We start from the raw sequence: 23,671 nt of genomic DNA on the forward strand, positions 1-23,671 counted from the left end.
GGCTATATTTTAGCGCATTCTGGCTAGATGAATGGCTTAAACCACTGGATGTTTAAGAAAATGTAAATCATAATTAAGTTGTATTGTATTTTGAATTAAATCAGCGTTTGTCATATATATATTATATTGTACTTTTAATATTTAATAAGTTTTATGGTATTTGAAACTAAAAACATTTTATGGGTTATTTTTGGGCCAACAGTGAATTCAACACGTAGTTGAAGTTGTTCCAGGCTGAGGCTGTTCCTAGTTGTATCAAAAACACTTAACAACTTGTAAAATTCTCCGACTGCTGCAGTTGACACACATCTGTCAAAGCGGCCAAGTGGGTCAGCTGGTGGGGCAAGTGGTGCTGGTTGTGGAGTGGTGCGATCTTGTTAATCGTTTTTGATTGCCGCGTTGATGTTCCACCACCTGAAGCACTCAAATGATGATTGTCGTTTAGAGCGTCGAGCCGTCGACTGTCACAGATTCTTTACTTTTCCCCAGCGCGTTGCTTGCTTTCTTGATTGTTGTTATTATTTGTTATTGTTATAGTTGGTGCGGCTATTTTAGTGCCATGGCTTATTATGTGCATTATTAGCTTGGCTAGATAGCTTCTGGCCTGCCTATCAGGTTTTGGTGATTAAATCGTGACAAAAAAGGGGGAGATACTTATACCTAGCTGTCATGAGCGTAAACTTACCTATTTTGCTTCGAATGAATGAATGGCAGCTTATGCTCAATTTAAAGAACCAATAATATGCTTACAACGGAAAGTTTAAGTACGAAATATGCCAAGAGCATTAAACATTTTCTAGCCATATCTCATATAAAATGTTTTCTTCCAAAAGCACGATCTTTTTTATGGTTAAGTAATTTTGTAATGATTTAATGTAATGCACTGGCCCTACTTTATTAACTACCGCATTTATACAGGAAGATTTACGTGTCGCAGCCATTATAATCGCATAAATTCTGTATAGGAAGAACCGAAACGACCGAAAAAATAAGTAACACAATCAGAATCAGAATCTCATTCTTTTCTTTGCCCCGCGGAATGTAAAGCCGAGCCATGCCCACTTTTAATATTCAATAAACATTTAACGAGACATGTTAAACGCTTTTGCAGTCACAGAATGCATAAATAATTATAGAATTGAGCAACAATTTCAGCAAAGCCATAAAAAACATCAAGACATCAAGAGATACGGCAATTAAATTCAATTTCGTGGCCAATAAAGATGAGAAAGAGTGAAGAAAGAAAGAGCCAGAATATGGAGGGGTTGTGTGATGTACCAGGAACAGTTATGACCAAACACTGAGATAATAATTTTGTTTAAATTTAATTGTGAGTTATATTTGTACGGTAAATCACGTAGAAGCATGAAATGGTCGGATGGCAAGGGGAGGGCTCAGATACGGGGCATAATAACCATGTATTGGTCATGGCCCAAGGGGAAGCCTAATTGGCCAAATTGATATATTACTATATATGTCTTGCTCTTGGTGGCAATTGAAGCATGAATGCGGCAACAGAACAACAAAAGAAGAAATGTAAAGAAAAGAATTAGTTGGCAAAAAAAAACTTACTAATATTATAGTAAGGTTATATATATTTATAACCCTGTAACTGTCACTTTTAAATCAATTGATAAGGAAAGAGTGGCTTTTAAACATGCTAATTTATTTTTTCTCACATATTTGCCATTTGCATTTCTAGGAAAAACACAACCGAATAGCTATCGAAAACCTTTGGCTCGAAGAAAGAAATTCTCTGACCAATCATAAATAACTTAAGCAAAACAACAATAAGCCAGAAGTTAGCAACATAAAAGGAAAGGAAACGAAGAAATGTGTGCAGAGAAGAGCCAACAACAAAAACTCGGTCATGAAATCGCAAGTGACCCACTTGGCAAGCGAACGACGCAAAAAAAAGAGGTATCAAAAAGAAAAAAGAAAGAAGCGGAGGAAAAAACGAAAGACTCAGGCAACGAACGCGATGCAGACAAATATGACAAGCGACGCTAGAGCGAGCGATAGAGACAACACTTGCCGCGCAGAAAGAGACGGCAAGCCAGCAGCAGGCATGGTAGCGAATCTAAAAGAGGACACCATAATTGGCAAACAAGGGGGCTCACAGGCGGGGGGCACGGGGTAGACCCGCCATGAATGACTCGACCAGCTCGCAGCCGGACCTGTATGCGTCACTAAACTTGACCAAATTGTGTGCATGTACAAGGAAGTCTGCAGACTCCACCTCATCATGGCTTACCCCGCCTCCGCCTCCGCATCCGCACTCCACTTTGCTTTCTAGTCGTGTTAGCTAATGACATTTTTTGTGGACCTGGATCGTCCCGGGCACAGTCCCCGTCTCCGTTGGCCGTCTGAGTCTGGGTCTGGTCAAAACAGCAGGTTCAAGTCAAAGTGCGGGCGTCTTGGCTCGCTTTTTCATGTGGCGATGGGAAATTTCCTTGGGGCACGAGGAGTTTCCCAATTGGGGGTTTTTCTTAAAGTGAAAGCAAAGGAAGACATTGGGCAGCGGAATTTACCATTAATCGATCACGAGTGGGTTACAGTCATATGGGTGGAAAAACTCTTAAAGGTAAAATCTTTATTTAGTGGGTTAAAATCTATAAGAGTCTTCATTGCTGAAAATAAAATTATTGTTAACACAGAATTTATTAATAATGATGGAGCATTAGAATTGTTAGAACTTACAATTAGCTAAATGCTTATGCAATTTTTAGTTTATATGGTAGAAACACTCAGGAAATAGTTTAGTAGGGGAAACTATATTTGGTATTATTCAATAAATTATTTCGATATATATAGCCCCAAGTTTTAAAAGCCAACTCTAGGCTTTATTTAAATCGGCCTGCACCTCGATACTCTTAGCAACGATATTATAATAAATCTTAATAAACAATTTCTCACAGGCTCAGCCCCTTTGGTTTTTTTCCAGCAATTTTCCCAATATTTCCCCCGCTTTTGGCCAGACTTTGAGCCGCTGTAGACACGGCATACTATCCACCACTAGCCGCATAATAGACTTGGCCTACATACGAGGCACTCAGACACTCAAGGCATTCTTTACACACTCTCCGCCTCTTTCACTTTTACTCTCGGCTCATAAGCATAATCATGCTTACTCATGATAATCAGACTCTGTTTCTGTTTCTTGGCTGCTCAGCTCATTACCATGCCGAGCCACAACAACAAAAAAGCAGCAACGATAGTAACAATAACAATTATTATACCGACTTTAACTAGTTTCCACACTTGGCCTGGTCTAGTCCCAGCCCGCACAATTTTCCATTTCCATTTTCTTGCAAATGCGGTCGAGCTGCCGGCATTTTGCCCGCCGTCTTCTCTCTCATCCAAAATGTGGTGAAACAAAAAACTTTTAAAAGAAATAAAAAATACAAGTTCTCTCAGATTGGTGGCGGCCACTGGGGAGCTGTTTCCTGATGTGCCAATAATTTGGGTAATTAAAATTACTGCCCCAAGCCGTGGACCCTATAAAAAACGGTGGTAAAGGAAGTACATTTACATATCTTTGCTAATGGGTAATACATAATATATATAACCCATATGGGTTCATAGAAAAAAATTTGCATACGCTATTTAATTTTAATTATTTTAAGTAAAATAAAAATATATTCTTCATTCTTTGATATATTTGTGAATATTTATAAAAATAGAGTGATTACTGTTTACAAAGACCTAACAAAAAATTGTTTACTTTAATTATGGTTTTTAAAATGCCTTGAAATACATGAAGCGCAAAGAAGCATTTGCATAAATAGTATAATTATCAAAACGAAAAGCCATCAATAAACACTCGCATCAAAAAACTACAGAATATGTGTATAGCCTTGTTATTTTTATTTATCACTATAAGAGCTTAACGGAAGCAAAAAAAATAAATAAATACGCACCTAAATAATAATCGGCAGTTTAAGGAAGCAGGATGTACTGCCAATTTGGTTCCACTGTGCTGCGGCGGTATACCGCGTATATATTGCAAGTTGCAACTCAAAAGAAGACCGCTACACACACACGCGCACCCATACACTTGCACTTAAAACGTTTTTCGAATATTTTGAATAACGGTTCATGGTGCATACCAAAATCAAATCAAGTGGAATCGCCGTGGGTTTGGCTTTATTTTTGTTTTTGCTTTTGGGCTTCGGATTTTTTGGGTCTTGGACCCCCCTCCCCCCCATCACCACTTGACCAAAAACCCACGAAACGACAAAACGAGACGCATATGAATTTTTTTTTCTCCATTTCTTATATTTGGTCGATGGCAACAAGTGCGCCGACTGACCATACAAAATCCAAAACCGAAACCTGTTGGCCCATATCACGTACCTTCTGGCCAACACCCCACCACCCCGCGAATCCACCATTCCACCGCACCCCATTTCCAGCTCCAGCTCCAGCTCCTCCTTGGGAGCCACATAAAAAGTTGGAACGCCGCCGCTTGGCGGAATTAATTATGTAGCCCAAAGCTGAATTATATGCGAAAGCAACTACCCACCACCCCATGCTGCCCGCAACACCCCCGTCTCCGCCCTCCGCCACCACCACAGTATCCCAGATAGTCGTTGTGTTGTTGTCCCCCTTTTTCAGTTTATCTTCCGAATGCGATGCGAAACTTGTTTGTGCATTTAATTTATGGGCGCGACGCGAAGAACAGAAGACCGAAGACGGCGGCCAGAAGAAGCGGACTCCGGGAAGACAAACGCACTGCACTTGTTCGAAGGGGGTGGGGTTTAGTTGGAGACGGAGTGCGGTGGACACCCTAACTTACGCACACCCAGCCTCCGGCGGCCTGTGCGGATCACGAACGGCCCAACAACGGAAAAATGTCAGATCGAAGCACGTGACCCAATTTGTGATGGTTCTTAATGCACACTGAGAAAAATACGATTTAACTGCTTATTACATGTTTTCTGAAATTGTTTTTTAAGTACTTAAAGCATTAATAACTGAGTTTTCGATGACTTATGTTTAAATATTATTTTGGAATTTTTGTAAGCTTATCTGCAACTGTGTAGAAGGAAAGGTTAAAGAGACTGACTTGAAATGAGCAGGATACTATAGCATCCTTTGTCCGCTTTGATTATGTTGCGCCTCTCATAATTGGGTTAATTTTGTGTGGCACCATCGAGCGAATAATTCGCTTCATTTTTCCCCATCATCTCGCCATTTCTTTTATTTCGCTTTTTATATTTTCTCATTTTTTTGACAGCGCCTGACAGGCGTTAAGTTTTGGCCAAGATTTCTGTGCTGTTGTGGTTAAAGGTGAACAGCGAAAGATTCGCGCCGAGTTCATATCCGAGTGCTTCCTCTGCTTCATCGCTTTGTTGGCGTTTGACAGCCGTGACGCGTGCAACATAATGTAAGAAATTAATGAGAATTCGAAAAGATTCAGATGCGCCTTTAAGACTGATGAAAGAAAGGCAACATCTGTGCACTTTATGCATTTAACTTTCTGTGTGGAAAGCTAGCTAAAATCCTTGGTCGAATCAAAAGACCTAGGCAACGAACTTGATTTCAAATGCCAACTATTTCTTAGAAAGAAAATCCTAATTCAAATAAAATCTTTTAATTTAAAAAAGGATTAATGTCTAATATGTCTCTGGAACTATATTTATATATATTATATATATCGTAAATCGGCTGCTTGGTTATCGGTGTTGCAGCTGAATTTCTTTTCTACCACAAAACCGTGCCAGGCAAAGTATCTGTAGATACATTGTAGAGTTTGTCCGAGGCCCGCTCAATTTAATGACAAACTGATTGTAAAGTGACACCCGCCGATATGCTAAAAACTAACAGAGAAGTGCACCAAACAAGGGCAAAGATATTCGGTTGATATGGATACCATTTGGGCCAGAAAAAGTTGGTACCATTGCGTCGGATTCGCTGCTAATTGATTAATTTGCTACGCTGCGGCTTGGAGCAACGGGAACAGAAACATTGGAGGTAAATAATAATGCCCTTTCTGATGACAATCAAGCAGTTGAGCCGCTTAAACGGTATTTACTCCAAAAAACATTTCCCGCTGCACAAGTAGAAGAAAATTCAATTAATTCAATTTGGCTCTGTCATTGATATGGTCAAAATGCATTTGAGCACCTTCGTATCTTATAGCTACGTGGAAAGTAAAAAAGGTTCCGTTTTCGTTTGTCGGTTCAAATGATGCGATGCGCTTCTTCATCCAACCTTTTGGGACTTCACAGTTATGATTGCTAGTGTGATGGCAGTTCTGTAAGCTCGGATGCCCTTTTCCAGTTATGTTAGCCGCCAAAGTTCGTTGCCTGATTCAGTCGGCTGGACAGTCGGCGGGATTTACAATAGTAGGAGAATATTATAAATATAATTTATTATTTATAAAAGGAGTGCAAAAATACATATGCAAACTCCCCATTAAAAGTTCACATTTTCCAAGCTCCTCTTCGCAACATATCAGCCGTAAAATGTATGAAAATGTCTATGGGTCTCATATTTCACCTTTTCCTCGTCGAATGGAACTTCATTAGATGCAGCAGTTGGTTTGTCAAGAGCGAAGTCAGCCAAAGTCATGCCCATGACACTCCACACGGCACGCAGACATAGAGCCAGTCTATCTGGCCAACATTGCCGACTTGGGTCCGCCACCCAACAGACCTCCTTGGTGCCCCGCACCCTCTGCTCTTTGGGGGCCATTGGCAATGTTAATGGTGTGCATTATTTTCATGTTTATTTATGTTGCTGGCACACACAGTATGGAACAGCACACGGCATCTGCAACATGTGGCAAATGCAATTTGCATTTGCATCTCAATTGCATTTTGCATTGTCTGTTGTTTGTTTTGTGTTGTTTGTTCGGTTGTGGTTGCTGGTGTTGCTGCCTGTGCTGTTGCCATTTGTTGTTTATCTCTTTCCACACACAGCTGCGTTTGAAGCGGATCCGGTTTTCGTTGACCCACTTCCGGTGCTGCCAGTTGCAGTTGCATGAGTCTGTGAATGCGCCTACCGCGCTGTCAATTGCGTTTCGTCTTGACCTTTGCCTAGCTGCAGAGCCACCCACACAACCACACAACCGCCGAAAACCACAAACACAGGAAAAAATATTGGGCCAATTTGGGGATTCTTAAAAGTGTGCGAATGTTTATATATTTTTTAAAAGGTATTCATAATTATATTCATGGCTCAAACGTGCTTGTTTATATGATTTAACTAATAGACTTATAAAAGAACATTTAAGCTTATTTTAAGGCTTTTTTGAGCTTGATTTTCTGTCTCTGTAGACAGCCACCCACCCGAAAGGCCTCCCACACTTTGCACTACATTCATATTTCTCCTAGATCCATTTCATCGCTTCCTCTGTCGCACACATGTAGCCATTTATTTACCATTTTTATTGCCGCCTCGTTTTGTTGTTCTCGTTCTTCCTTTCTTTCACCTTTATTGCTTGCTTCGGTTTGTTTTGTTGTCTTTTGCGTGTTATTAACGTTGATAAGCCTCCACATTGACAGCGACTCCAGTGCAGATATCCACATGGAAATGTTCTATAGCCATCTCTTTGTCTCCCCCTTTCTGGGCTAACTGACGCCCGCACCTTGGCTCACAAACAAAGTCAAGAAAAAAAAGTGGTAGAAGTGGCTGAAGAGTACAAAATTATGCATGCCAAATTTGCATTATTATTGATGTTTGTTCTTGTTGTTGCTGCTGTTGTAGCTGTTAGATATGATGCGAAATTTATGCAACGTTTGACATCAATTCGAAGATTTGGTTAGAAGATACACGAGATTTGGGAATGGATGTGGTAAAAGAAGGATTTGAAAGATCTAAAAATGGGAATGTACACATGTATAAAATGTATCTAAGCAACATTATTTATGGTAAGAAATATATTCCTAATAGATTTAGATATAATAATAGTAGTTATAAGAGGCCGATAAGTATGGCTTTGTTTTATATTTAAAAAGAATAGCATAACATTAATTTTATAAAAAATAATAATAAAACGGAATAATAATTCAATGTGTAGAAAAATTCAATGTATGTATGTAAGTTACGTCTATCAATACAAAAGACTTAAGCGACAAACTGAATGGAAAGTGAAAGAAAATAGAGAAACAGTTTTTCAGTAGGCAAACAGCTATCAAGCTAATTTGAGACACTTAAAGGTACATAAATTCTGCCTGTCGAATCGATGCTACCTCCCCCACAATGACCACCCCATGAGCACTTGTTCTCCTGGTGTTTCGTCTCCGGATTCCGTCACATTTGCAGTTCGTTTTCGGTCTTATTTTGGGTAAATAGAAAGGTGCAGCTCGCAGGCGTTGCAAATTGCTTTGACTTCTGCGCAATTTGTTATTTGCACCTCAATTTACAGATCTTTTGCGGTCAAGCCAACTGAACCGCCCGTGGTGTGTGATCTCCGGAAGATCTTCATTTTGTTTTGGGCGCATTTATTTTGGGTTCAGTTTGTCTAACCCAAATTCGTGTGAGGGGCACTGAAGCCGAATCTTCTGACAAATGCACAAATCTTGTTCTGAGGGCCTGACCCTCGTGTCAATATTTACACAATGTGCGGTTGAGTTTTATTTTCTTTTACTTTTTTACCGTTGCCCCATTGACCTCTCCCCCGGCCGCCACTCTATGTTTTTTCAAACTCTTTGGCGTTTGCCTGAATTTGATTGCTTGCCTTTATTTGCCTGGAACAAAATGCTTTGACTGATGGCTTGACTCCACCAGAGGCACTTACCCATATTGTTCGGTTTGGTTCTCCGTTTTTCATTTTTTTTTTTGGCTGAAGTGTCACGCTGTCCAAGTTCAATTAGTTTTGTATGCGCTCCTCACAAGTTTTGCCGAACTTCTTTAATGCCAAGATTGATTCCGTCTGAAGCTGAGGCTCTATGTATATACATATGTGTATGCAGATTGACATTTGACGTGCATAGAATTTGTCTAACTGTATTTTTCCCTTTGCCAGAATGTTTGCCTCTTGTCTCGGCTTTTGCCATAAAAATTATTGATCTTGGAACTCAGAACTTGGCGGGAGCTTCGCATGAAGCACATAATGCTCATCTGGGGTAAGCAATTAATAAATTCCGTTTTGTTCTGTGTCAATTTTTTGATTGATTTACCAATTGTTTCACACACAAATTGATCTGAATGTGTATAAGCCTTTACAGAAATTTGTCTAAGCATTTATGGTACTTATTCTAAATGGTGTAATAAATCATTATGCAGAACCTACTTATTTTTCATATTTATTTTAATATTTATTTTTATAATACTGCAGTAAAATTTAATTACGCAGATGCTTCCCAAGTATCCATTCAAAGAAACCATTATATTCAATACCATTCTTTTGCTAGCAATTGTTAATCATACGCCCGACACCGAGCCAAACAAAAGACTTAGGCGGCAAACTTGGCCATGAAACCTCCTTCCCTTCGAAGTAGGTGACAAAGTTCAAGACAATCCCAAGATAAATTTTTATTAACTCCCATGAGTCACGCATGGAAAGAAAACAAAAATATTTGATATGAAAAAAAATTGGCCAGCATGCACATAAAATACTTTTGCGAAATAAAAAACGCAAGTTAATTCCAGCGAAGCAAAATCAGACATCACAAATACGGACTATGACTGAGGTCCCAAAAAGGGGGGAGAAGATGCGGCGGCAGATGAAAAACAAATCATGAGGCATGAACATGACCAACAATTCAGACGGATACGGCGGAGGCGACGGGGAAAGTATCCATAGCCACCAAGTACGTAGTGACGCAGTTGCATTTTGGTCAACACGGTGATGAGGCGGCTCTTGTTTATGCTAATGCCAGTGCCAACCAACAGAGATACTAACTTCCATATGGGATTGGTAGTACCAAATGCCGAACAGTCGAATACCCTGATAGTCGTCCAATATTTAGTCATATTCATAACTATAGAACTAAGAACTTTCATATGTAAATGTTTTTTACAAATAATTTACAATTAGAAATTAATATATGGAAAACGATAAAGGCTCTTAAAATATATAATACTACCAATTTGGCAGAGTACTGAATCAACAAACAAAATCACATCAACTGCTGTTGTGGCAAAAAAGTCGTGAGCAAAAACACAAAAATCCACACAAAACTTTGCAACCTGTGAGCGCTGCTCGGAGCTTTCATTTTCGAAGCGATACCGTTAACTGCACAAAACAACAACAACAATATTAGCAGCAGTGGTAGCAATAACAACAATCAGGCTAAAGAACAACAATGGCAAGTGCCAAGAAGGAAATGCAGCCGCTGCTGAATACCATATAAATAATATATGAAATAAGTATTTACTTTTAAGTGCGAGAAAAAATGATACAAATATATTTATTAGTAAATAAATATTTTAAGTTCTGCAGATGTATTTTTAATAATTAAAAAAAATAAAACAGCTTTGGTAATACAAATTTATTAAGCTAGCTATACGTTGGCAACATGTTGCTGGCCCCGGCAAACTGTAAATTGCTGGCAACATGTTTACAAGGCGGAATAACAGGAAAAATGTTTAAATTTTTACTAAGTAGGTCAAGTTGCATGGCAGCTTCAAACAGGTATGAGCATGAAGCAGCAAATGAAATTTAAGGAAAAAATAAATGTGAAGATAAGTTTGAGATTACCATAGAATAAATCTATGAAAAAGGTTACACTTAAAAATTAATTATTTGGAAAAGTTACCTAAATTAATCGATGTGACCGAAATAAAACAAATTTTAAGCACTAAAACCAAATATATTATGCACAGTGCTAAATATATTTACAACTGTAAAGCATTACAAGTAACAGACAATTGATTTTATATCGAAAACACAAAAATCATCCGCTTTTGCCGACATTTTAGCAACATAAACAAACATAGCCCTGACTTTGAACTCACGTTGGAGCCGAGGTCTGCGCTTCGAACATGTTGCGATGCTCTCCGGCGCTCCGCACCGACTCGGACCCGAACGTGATTTGTATCTTTGTATCTGCGCCAGCGTCGACGTCGCCGTCGCCGTTGCCGTTGGCTCGGAAATTTCTTTTCGTGTTGCGCCTGCGCACAGTTGGCTTTCTACCGTTGACGTCTGCGGATTTGTGCGCACCCAGTGTCTGCGTTCTTTCGCGGTTCGGTTCGATTTGATTGTGGACGTGGACTTCTTCCACCTCTTCGCAGACATCTACACAGATAGAGATACAGATACAGCTACAGCTACAGTGGCGAACATGTGAAGTGGCAATAATCGAAAGAGCAAGCAACAGAAATTAGAACAAACGCACAGCGAAAATACAAGAAAATAAGAATCGCAAAAGAAGTGAACAAAAACGCAAAATTTTAATTGAGCTAAAATGCGGCTTATAAATTGTGAAAATGGTTGACAAAGAGTTAAAGAAATTGTCAAATACATTACAAATCCAACTACCAAAATCCCCAACAAAGTGCTAAAAGTGAACAAAAACAGTGCAATAAAAAAGGAAATACGCTAAAGAAAAAGTTAAAAATCAAAACAAAACATACGAAATACACATGCAAAATACTTCTAAAAACGCTGTTGTAAATATTTTAACCCGGAAATCGTTGATTTGGTTCATTGTACATACTGCAAAAAGTCAGATAAAAACCAAGAATATTGGAAAGCAATCTAAATTAAATCACTATTCACTACGGAACTATCATCCCAGATTGCAGTGCTGCAATTCATATCTATATCCCACACATAATAAACAATCTACTCGTACTACTACCCGTTCATTATTTTTTGCATAGTTTTATGTCTTCCTCCCATTGTTTTTGTGAGTATACAAAAATATTATTTTTATTTTTTACCCTCCTCATTTAAAGTTTCGGTGCTGGTCTTTTATTATTTATCCTCTTTTGGTGTTTTAAATTTTGCCCACTTCCTCTATCTTAAATGCTTTGAATTCAATCTGCCAAAAAATCATCCAAAACTAATATATATAAATGATAACCTAATGAGGATTTTTAAATTACAACCCCCAAGGATTATTATATAATTGAACACGGATTACCGCAAAGCAAAACTTAAACAGAAAGCTCCAGAAAACATCTGACACAGAACGTTGATCAATTTTTGAGTATATTTTTCAAAATGTCTATTAGCTGAAGCTGCAATTTCGTAACAGTAAGTAATCAATGAATGTTCTACCCTAATATACCAAAGCCAGTGCAAAACCAAACAAACCGAAATTCCTCAAGTCAACGGCCCCGCAAATAAGAAGAATATTCTCAATTCTGGCTTATAAACAAATCAGGCAAAAGTCATTGACCGAAATCGTTTCCGATATGTTCGTATATTACTCACCTGTTATGAAATACAAATAGACGGCCTTTAGACAGGCAGGTGGATCGCGAGGGGGGTTGGGGGATGGTGATTGGGATAAGGAACGTGGGGAACCATCCGTAGGGCTCCACTTATGACAATTATGAAATTCACATCCCACTAATGGGCAGTGACAAGGCATCTCGAGATGGATACAATGCTAATTAGAAGTGGGAACGGATTTTGGCGCTGAGTTCTTTTTTTTTTTTTGAGGTGAAGAAACTATTGCAGAAAAATGTTCTCATTAGTCTAGCTAGCTAGCTAATATACTAAATTCTTGGCTAGAAACAGCATCAGTAATTACATTCAATGTTGTTGTAAATGTGTTAAATTCGAGTTTTTATAGGTTTGGATTGTTCCATGCCATTTAGGTGAATAACCACACTGTGATCTCATTATAAAGATATGTTTAAGATTTATTAATTCTTTTTGTAAACAATGGAATCATATGTTAAACTATAGGAAACTAAGAGAACTTCTACATATTAATTTTCTATTATAAAAAAAAAACAAGAAATTATATTATTATATTCCCCATCTTGCAAGATTCCTCAAACAAACATCTTTAGTTGATCGGATTTTACACTTTTATCGTTTAATCGATAAAATTCGGCTCTTCCCACGTGACGTATGCGCAATGTGCAGCCAAAAATTCACAAGCTGGAAAATATAATGATTCCAAAACAATTAAGCGTCTTTAGGCGACCTCAAAACGAACTTCAACTTGCCCACTGCAGTCGGAAGTAAGAAGTAGTGCTCCTCCTCTTCTCTCTTCGTTTTACAGCTAGCACTTAAACGTTTTTTATATTTTTCGGTAAAAGGGAAGGGGAAGTTTTGGCGGGGGTCGCGAAGGGGGCAGGGCGGCTACTGTTGCCAAGCCGTTGGACGGGCTAAAAATAAACCATAAAACCGTTTGTTTGTCTGACAAAAATGGTCTAAAATACAACAACAATCGGTTGGTAAGAACGGAATGGCAATGCCAGCCAAAAAAAAAAAAATTAAAAAACTCCAGCAACAATGGCAACAACAACAGTAGCGGCTGTTTGTACCGTTAGATGACGCAAAATTACGCTTACTCATTCGGCAAGCGGCAGTTCCCCCAAAAACAAAGCAAAGCGGACGAGATAGAGATGCACTGGGAAAAATACTTGGGGTACAAGTTGAGATGGCGAAATAAACTTGGGTGTTTAAAATAGGTGATTAGCCAAAGCCACACAATTATTTTAATATAATAAATAATTAAGAAGATATTATAGTTTAGCATTATAGTTTTTGTCTTGTCTTGTCTCCAATTGCTTTACTACAATTTATTTCACATTATTAAAAACAACTGAGTTGTATTCGATTTCCGGTTTATATCTTATACTTTTTTGTTCGTTTTCGAATTTTTCTCAGTGTAAGCCAGAGTTAGCTGGTATATGGAATAGGCCCGGCATCAACATGAAGATCAACACCAACTCTTTCAGCTGTCTGGCGGCGTCAATAAGCGTAACAAACTCGCTGAGCATTGAGTTGCATTTTGGGTTAAAGATTTTCGTTGCTGCCTCCATATCTTTCTCTCTGAAATTTTCTGCTTTTTTCTTCATTCGGTTTTTAATTGAATTTCAAAATTGAGCTCACAATCGGCTGCGATTCGATCTTTAATTAGGAGGTGTGCTGTGTGAGTTAAGGGGGCCTCTTCCCGTGAAGACAGTAAATGAGAAGGCGAGCATAACATATCAATTACATGAATTGTAACGAAATTAAGTTCTTGAGCTTGGCTTAGCCATAAGCTTTCGAATAATTAAGGTATCGCATTAATTTGATGCACTAATTTTGAGAAATGAGTATTTTTTAAAGGTGAAACTAAAGTATTTGGGTCTAGCTTAATTGTTGCTTCGGGCTATTACAAATTTTATATAATATTGTATGAAAAAAAAGTATTATATATACAAAATGTTACTTGAGTTATCAATATAAAAGATTTTTAATACATTTATCAATATTTTATGAACCCTGTACAAAAAACGGGGACTTTTGTCTGTTAATTTTTCTCACCTTAAACCGACCAATCAACTTCAGTCATTAGGTGATCATTACTAAAGATCTAAAGATGATCAAATAATTTGGCAAATATGTTTGTATGTATGCATGAGTTCAGAAATATTTTTAAACCGCCAACTGCCAAGGAGTCTCCTCATCGCAAAACTTTTATGTTTAATTTGCACATTTAGCTGCAGATCGAAAAGGAATACAACTACAAATGGAATAAACTACGCAAATATTATTCACAAAGCCAGCGGAGAGAAAAAAGTTCGCTGACCTGGGCAATGCTTTTTGGGACTTGCCAGACATGCTGTCATTGTGGTTGTTGTTATGGTTGTGCCTTCAGCTGCTCTCGGATGACCACAACAAACCCACGAAAGAGAAATAATAATAATAATAATAATAGAGTCTCGACACGCACACACACACACACATACACACACTGGCGGACCGCATTTAAATAACAACAAAAAAGCGGCGACTAAAAATAGTTAAGCATCATAAAAACTACACAAAAATTTGCATAGTTGTTGCTGGGCCTCCAGGGAGTGGATTTGGATCCGCTGCGTGGAGGGTCCACTACCCATGAAGAGTGCCAGAGTTCCAGTACAGCCTCGGTCATAAAAGTATCGCCAAGTCGGACCGAGCCAAGCCAAGCCTTCCTGCTGGCCTTTCAGGCCGGCCTTATCGCCATCGCCAACTAGTCATCTGGCTTGTTGGACACATGTTGGCCACAAAAAGGGAGTGGAGCCCGTGGAAGCTAACGGCAGTTGTAGTTCCCGACCAGACCTGGATGCCCGGAAAGTTATGTCGAGGCGAGTCAAGTGCCGACCAGAGCAAATTGGTGTGCCAGAAGTTCATTCATGGCTAAAACAAACCGCCGACGATAAAACCGCAAGAGTTTAATGAAAGATTAAACAGATGTGTGGAGCGAAAGATAGGGGCAAAGCAGAGAGACTAACCTGTTTATATCTGAAAAGAATTTCGAGCATTTAAGAAATTTAAAAAACATTTGGTTATCTCAAACAGGTTTTTTGAAATTATTTAGAGCAAGCCACAACATCTATCTCTCATCTCATCGAGAGTAGTTAATTTAAACCCAATTTACACTTCGCATAGCATAATTCTTGTGCAGATAGACAGCTATCAGGCAACTACGCCCACCCATTTGCTAAAGACTTCAAGTCTCTTGGCCGTATTCCCCTCGTACACTGAGAGAAAATGTTTAAATTGTCTTAAAAAAATGAACCTGAAATATAAGAAACTGTGTACTTAATTTCGACTTCAAATTTCTTTCACTGTCCACTTGAGAAAACAAGATTTTGATAGCGTCTGTGGCGAAGTGCTGCGCCTATTTGCTGACCAGTCTGCAGATGGGCTTGGCATTGGCTCCCCGTCTGTCTGTGGGTTAGTTAGTCATTCCGGCGGGGTCCACGAGGGGCATGCCACAATTCACACAGCTAGGCCATTCCCCACCATGGCACACGTGCCACATGTGCGGTCAAGTGCGCAGCTGCCAAGGAGATGAGGAACTGGAACCAAGAGCACAGAATCGAGAATTGGGAACCAAGCACGTTTCCCACCGCCACTGCCTTGGCCAGTCGGTTTTCCAGTTTTTTACTTCAGTTCAGAGTCCGGTTCTTAGTAACTTAAACACCCTTAAAGTATGAAAGTATATTCAAAATACCACTTTATTTATCAATAAGTGCCAAACAAAACAATTGTGTGCCGGAAATCAGGTCAGTTAGCTTAAAAATGTTAAGAAAAACCACCAGCTTACTCCCAATTTTGTTGATAACCCAGAAAGGCACCTACCAATAGAATTTAAATCGGCTTATTATGACTTAAGTCGGAGCATCCAAGAGTATTCAGATGGCCGACTAGCCAACTGGAGTCTTATGCTTCTCAGCTCGTTCGCTTTTCACTACCAACAAATTGTTGCATCCACATCCGAGTGGGCCAAGATAGATGAAGGGGCAGGGGCATGAGGCACGGTGGCAAGCTCACAGCATCGCAAACCTTCAATGACTGATGGCGACCTCAATGCAAGCCACACGTTTCCGAGGCTTTTTTCGGCTTCTCGGTCTTGGTCAAAGTTTTTTTTCTCCTTCACAGTGGAAGCTGGTACGTGCGGTTTTTTTTTGTGTTTTGTTTTTTATTTTGATTTTCTTGCGGTTGTAAATTTTGCAATCAAATAATTTTTCATTTGCTTTTTCCAGCGATCCGCCTTGTGGCAGCCAATGCCGACCTGATTTTTCTTTTCATTTTCGGGTCCGTGAGGAGGTGGAGGGTGGAAAGTGTTTGCAGCTTGACTTTGGCCAAAACGTTTTGACCTTTGCCGCCGCATCGTGTTCGAACATTTAAACGGAAGTTGATTGCCGCCAAAGGTTAAGACCAATTTCCGTTCGAGTTTTCTAGGAAACGTTAAGAACTCAATTTCCATCTGATCAGCAGCTGTTGTTCGGTTCGTGTTGTTGATGCAGTTTAGAGTTCATTTCGCTGGTCAATTGCTTGGGTCAGACATTTAGTTGCCTGTTAGATGGTTAAGTAAGTTATTTTTTTGTCTTCGACCTGAGATAGTTGGTCGATCAATTGTCCAAGGAATTTGTGAAGGGATTTTGTTGGCTTATCTGTAGGTATTTTACACCATACTGGATTAGCAGATCGTTTAGCTGATGGAGGATAGTTTCCCATAGTCTCTGAATATGACAAACTTTGACTTCAATGTTAATGTTGTTTGGTATCATACTAATTTCAAGTTCGTGTCTTAAGTCTTTTGTTTCAGTGAATTTTTTGCTCTGTATAAACTCACAAGAAAACTACATTTTATTATTCATTTTAACTAAACTATTAAGAAACAATTTAATAGATAGCTGTCAGTTATAATTAAGCCATTGCCCGAAATCTAACCCCAGCGTCATCAACACATTAAACCGTATATGAAAACAGCTGAGCGGTCATAAAATCACTCGGCTGTCAAAAATTCGCACTAATTCGTTCGGAATAACCGTTAAAGGTTTTCAGCCGGGTTGACTGACATATAGCAGTAATTATAATGCCCCCACAGCCGATCTTTGTCGGCTGACATTGTCCAATGTGGAGGCTTCTGACCATTTACAAGCTTAAATTACAATAGAGGCCTATTGTGCGGCGCGCCCCCGCAATTTGTGTGATGGTGTTGGAGTCTTCCAAAGTGGGTGTGTGTGTGTGTGAGTGGGACGGTGGGCATTCAAATGCAAACGGACCAGCACAACACCGTTACAATGTGGCTCATTAAAAGCAAAATGCTCATGTAGCAGCCACAATAAAACGCCGGCCAAACAAAAATGTGTAAAATCTGACGCGCAGTCAAACAATAACAATAGGAGACTCTGATTCAGATTCAGAATGCGGCATCTGAATCGGAATGGGAATGGGAATGAGTGGCGTTTTTGTTTGCCATAAAATATTTCATGCCAATTATAATAGCCGGACTCACTCAGGTTTTTAGCGCCCAAAAAAAAAAACACTAAAACTATTGGGATTATTTTCAATATTATATTATATATTATATTAATTGGTATTTAAAAAGCAATTTATAAATTTGGTACCAATTTTGGAAAATTTGATGTATTTTCAGAGAAATTAATTAGTAATGGCAGCAAAACTTTTAAATGTTCATTAATAATTTATAACTACAGTTTTCAAAAGAATAATCATTTACATTTATTCCTGAGTGTACTCATTTGCAATTTAAAATTCATAAAATCAAAGACGAGCTTAAGGATACAACAACAAGAATCCCCCGAAACTGTGCCAACAAAAAGTTGGTAATGAGAATGAGCGTGAGCATCCAAAAACTCCACAATTATTACAATGGCAGAGCGAGAGAGGGAGTTCCAAGAGAAGAAGAGAGAGAGGCTCAGTGGAGAGTGGGGGAAACAGCGAAGCCGGGCTTCGTCAAAAGCGTTCGGGCTTTGCCGATCGCGGAAGTATGTCAGCAGGTCTCTTCTTCTCGTCTCTCGGCTAACGGTAGTTTTTCTGCCGCCACGCTTAGCTGCGCCTGCTTAGCTGGCTTGACTGAGCCGCTGTTGTTGTTGCCGCTTCATCTTCTTCTTTCCGCATGCTAGCTGAACTGGCAACATGTTGCTGTAGATCCGGCAATATGGGGCTATAAATGTTGCCTGCGCCAACCTGTTGAAAGCGAAATTTTCTCTTTGCAGCTGGACAGTGTCTAGCTTTGATTTCTGCCTCTTCTTCGCATTCGTCTGTTTCGTCTTCTTCTCTCCGGCCAAGCCTCGAAATCAAGTTAACTGTTTATGCACAAAAGGTAGTGGAGTGATCGAGAGGGAGAGAAAAAGAAAGAGGGGGGTGTTGCTGCTTTACCGTTTCTTTCATTTCATTTCGTTTTGTGTTCCAACTAGTTAACCAAATGAACTTATACACTTTAAAAAAAAGCTAAAAGTCTTGTATCATTATATCATTTAAAATAGTATTTAGCTTATTCCCGTGTTCGATGAAATATTAATAACATTTTATCATTTTACCAATCTGTTAATGTAACTAGTATTAAATATTGCTTCCTCATATTTTGTTCAGTGTATATAATAGTTGGTGGCTAGTGTGGGCCGACTTTGCTTCTTCTTCTCTTAGTTTTTTGGGTCTACACCTGTGTGTTTTTGTAGTGCTTTCGTTGTCGGTCTTTTATATGATGTCGCTCCGTTGAAGAACTTCCACTTGGGTTCCAAACAAGCGTGCACCATCGACATACAAATTCGTAGCCAAATGCGGTCTCTTTTCCACTGGGCATTGCCATCTCGCTCGCTCGCCACCAATTTATATGCTAATTTAACTGATTATTAATGTTTTGACCCAAATACCGGTTGGAAATTATTATTGGCCGAATCTGGTATCGATTTTCGTTTCTTCTTCGTTTCCTATGCATCCATCCCATGTGACTGCTTCTTTTCGTTTACGGACATTAAGGCTTATCGAATGTCTTAACTTAATCTCTATTTGGCTGGAAGAAGCGGGAGTGGGAAAGCCCCGTGGAAAGATATATTTTTGGTCAACGGGCGGGCCCGACTTTTGTTTAATATTTTCATATTAAAGAATCATTAGTGAGGGCTATCAGTGGGTCGGAATCGATGGGTCAGGTTGTCAGCAAGTGCAGGGCGGTAAGGTGGGTCGCCAAGAACCTGATATTAATTATATAGAGGTGGGGTCAGCACAGTGGAAAGCTAGTATGAGCTTAATTATTATCCAAGATTATTATTTGTCTTATAGAAATCTGGTAGATGTTTTATCTAAGAATGGATCAGTGGGCCAAGCTTAATTTTGATGAATGAAGTTCCATTTGAAATGGTAGTCAGAGGAATTTGGGATACAACTTTAATTAAGAATATGTTCGATATAATGGGTTCATATAAAGTTAATGCTTCATTTTTATAATTATTTTTGTATTTTTTTCAAAGAATAACATTGTTATGTTTTGTAGGCCAAATTTGGCAACTATTTCTAACTATTTCTTATAAATGTAGTATTAATAAGAGAAGTCTGCCTCTTAGCCCAAACATAATTTAAAGATTTCATTTCTTATCTAACCTCTTTCCAGTAAAAACTTGGACCTTGGATAGCGTAGGATCTGATAACACTCGGATCGCCGGAAGATTCGCCTCGATCGCCTGGGTCCACTGACAATGAAGTTTTGCAGCATGAACGGCCCAAGTGAATCGGAAGTTGAGAGCCTGCTGATGAGTCCGTGCTGGGGACCGCCCCAGACCTCCGCCCAGGATCAGTATCTGCTCGATGGACACAAGCTGTTGCTGGAGCATGACCTGGACTCCCTGCCCAGCGATGCGGATCAGAAGAACTCGCTGGACGTGCTGGACAATCTGCTCCTTAACGGATCGTCGCTAAATGCGCTGTCGGATCTAAAGCCACTGCCGCCCTTTACAGGCTACACGGGTCACCTGTCCATCAATGGGATCTCCGGCCACCATTACCATGCCATTGCCCAGAGGCTGCCGGATGAGAGCAACAACAACTACATGCAGAGTGCCTATCACCCGCAAAACCAATCAAATCCCACATCCACCACGCAATCGAGCGGAGGCAGCAATAGCAACTCCAACAACTCCAATGAGCACAACATAGTATCCTCCTCCACCTGCTTACCAGAAAGTGTACTCAGCGGGAGCGGCGGAGGAGGAGGTGGCAACGATGCCTGCCTGGCGGACGTGAAGCTCTTCGCCGATAGTCAACTAGATTCTAAGCTTTACTCCGTGGCCGATAGCTGTGTGATGAACGGATCCGGTTCGGGATCCGCAGCTAATGGCAATGGAGCCGGTCCCAGCATAGCCACATTAACGCCCATCGACCAGGTGGCCGATTCCCTGCACAATTCCGGCGTCCGCATCTACAAAGATCTGACGGAGTATGTGGACATGAACTCCATCGATGATATAGCCGCCATCATAGGTTCCGCTATTGCGGACACCACGGTGCCCAATCAACTGGACAAGGATGACAATAATGATACGCGGGACAGCTGGATGGATCTGGATGCCTGGATCGACGGCAATTGCATACAGCAGGAGTCGGCCAAGGTACTGGTCTCGCAGCAGGATTCTCTGGGTGACTTTATACTGCCACACAGTCCACTGCCCATGCATGCCAGTAGTTCCACGCTCCAGAGTTTACTGAGCCACGGCTACATGCCCCTGCTACAGAATCGCCTCCAGAATGGCCCGCCCAACGGCAATTCCTCGGGCGGCGGAGGAGGAGCGAATCAAGGAGCGGGGATCAAGGGAGATCCCCAGGCGCCCACATCTACCTCGTACTGCAATGAACTGGCGGCGGCAACCAGCAGCAGTTGTAGTCCACCCGGTTCGGTGGTCAGCACCACGGACAATCCGAATGGTCTGATGATCAATCCGCGCTACTTGAGTAATCCGACCAACAATCAGGCGACGGGGAATCTCCACCAGCAGGGTGGCTATTCCATGCAAGCATCGGGCCTCTCCCTCAAGGATAATGGCCTGTGCTCGCCGGATCTCCTGGGCAACTATCCGCATACGACAACGGCCAGCACGACGGGTTCGGAGATGCGAACTGGAGCGCCCAAGGCCAAGAGATCCCGATCCCAAAAGAAGTCCAACCAGCAACAGCAGCAGCAGCAACAGCAACAACAGCAGCAGGGCGAGGGCGGTGGACCACCCACCACGCCCCAAATGAGCGCCATTTCGCCCAGCGGCTTCAGTGCCAGCGATCTGAGTGGCCTGCTCGGCAAGGAGAAGCCCGTGCATCGGTGCAGCATCTGCAATCGCGGATTCCTCAACAAGTCCAACATCAAGGTGCACTTGCGCACCCACACGGGCGAGAAGCCCTTCCGGTGCGACGTCTGCGCCAAGGCCTTTCGCCAGAAGGCGCACCTGCTCAAACATCAACAGATACACAAGAGAATTGGGCGTGACTGACGCTCCTCCGCGAGCTTTATGTTATGTTAGCCGAACAACCAGTAGCATCTCCCAGGGAGAAATTCCATTCCCAGCACAGAAAAATAAGATCATATACTGATTTGGCAGAAACCGGAACGGGTATAATCAGCTTTCAGAAATCACATTGTGGACTTTTTGAAAGCTGCATTATGCTTACCAAAATTGCCAAATTTCAATAAGCAAAAATGCCAGAAATCTTTGTAGATCTAAAAACAATAAGGTCGGGTTTCAAAAGTGGGTAGAGCCACCGAAGTCTCTAGGATTTAAAAACTCTTGAAAATGTGCCTAAGTGTATGCAATACTATATATACATACTTTGCAGCTTTTCAAGTGATTTCAAATCACTAAAAGCCTTAAATATTGTTTTCAAGTGATATGAAAATTCTCGTAAATTAGCAACTTATGTTTTTTTCCCATTTCGTTTCTCCAAGGATCTAAATAGTCTGTTGAATTGTTTCTCCCTGCGTTCTCTGTGTGTGTGTGTGTGTCAGTGCTGGACCAGGATAATGTCCGAGTATCGTTCAGAACTCGGAGATTTTCCAGTCTATATATTTGTGGTATATATAGAGAAACACTTAATAAGTCACGCAGTGACATACACACACTTTTTGATATTCGTTGTTGTTGGTTGCTTTTGATCTCTTCGCTTATTCGTAGTTAGTGAAAATTGAAAATTAGAAAGAAAAAAAGAAACTCCAAAGTAAAAACTCCAAGAAGGATAAAGGACACTTTGTTTACAACATTTTATAGCTAGTATATTTGATATTTTCGTTCAGTACAGACATTGCCCAGTTGAAATTCGAATAGCATTCTTAGTGCAGTTTAGCTTGACATCAACCTACTACCTCTTATCAAGAAAAGGGTACATTTTTCAGATGATTAGGAGTTTTAGTTTCAGAAACAGCGAAAATCCAAAGAGACCACAAGCAATGTAAGAACAACGAAGCGTCCAATTGTCATTCTGCAACTGTTGTTCTGTTTTGATGCAGGGACGCGAACTTCGAGCAACCAAGGTCCTGGCACAGGTAAATAATTTAATATTTAATAACAATCTAGACAATAATACCAATTAAGGACGGGGGATTGAGAGGAAGTTGTATAAAGTTCTGAATGTTGTCTGTACCTCATCATGTTGAAAACTGAAAAAGTGTCGCATACAAATTACATTTTAAATTAACACTAATCAAGCAGAAGCAATAACAATTTTAAATTAATTAATCGTAAAATGTACAAACCAATGGAAAGATGTTATTTATAAAAATGCATAGGCATAAGAATTTGTAGCGGGCTTGGCAAAATATTATTCATAATAATTAATTTGCTAAATATGAAAACGTTAAAAATCAAAACCGAAATCGATGGAAATGATGGAAATCGTTTAGCAATGTACTCAAGTAATAAACTCGATTTAATTTAGCCAATATCGTAATGCGTTGTTAATTTGTTTTTTAAAAAGTTTGTTGCTAAAGTTTTAACGTTAATCTTAAACTTAAATTATATTCGATATACCCGAAATTATTTATACTTAATCCTTGGACACACTCAGCACCCGAAAAGAAACCCAACAATTAAAAAGCAACCCTAAATTAGTTTAATTATAATTTATATGTATGTATAATTTCTATAAACAAAAGACAATATTAATTGTGTTATTTTAGTTATCGTGCAATTTTATTTATTTTTACAAAAGCAAACTTGAATTTTGTTCAACACATTTCGATTTGTAAATATTTATTTCGTAACTTTAATGCCTAATATTTAATTAATTATATTTAAATAAATTCAAATGTCATTCAAAATGTGCAAAACAAACTAAGCC

The 23,671-nt window shown here is 39.9% G+C and overlaps 1 protein-coding gene across 2 annotated transcripts; it reads left to right on the plus strand.

Annotated features, from left to right (window-relative positions):
- Positions 1–11,499: 11,499 nt before the first annotated feature.
- Positions 11,500–23,671, plus strand: LOC6607180 (ichor). 2 transcript variants are annotated; one of them, XM_032722275.1, is made up of 3 exons: positions 11,500–11,801; positions 12,011–12,151; positions 19,968–23,671. In XM_032722275.1, the coding sequence occupies exon 3, from the start codon at positions 20,053–20,055 to the stop codon at positions 21,829–21,831; it is 1,779 nt and encodes a 592-aa protein (XP_032578166.1). In that variant the 5' UTR covers positions 11,500–11,801; positions 12,011–12,151; positions 19,968–20,052; the 3' UTR covers positions 21,832–23,671. The 2 variants fall into 2 exon arrangements, with proteins under 2 accessions (XP_032578166.1, XP_002031966.2); XM_002031930.2 differs by lacking the exon at positions 12,011–12,151.

The sequence above is a fragment of the Drosophila sechellia genome, chromosome 3R, assembly GCF_004382195.2.
Source record: "Drosophila sechellia strain sech25 chromosome 3R, ASM438219v1, whole genome shotgun sequence".
Taxonomy (NCBI): Eukaryota; Metazoa; Arthropoda; class Insecta; order Diptera; family Drosophilidae; genus Drosophila; species Drosophila sechellia.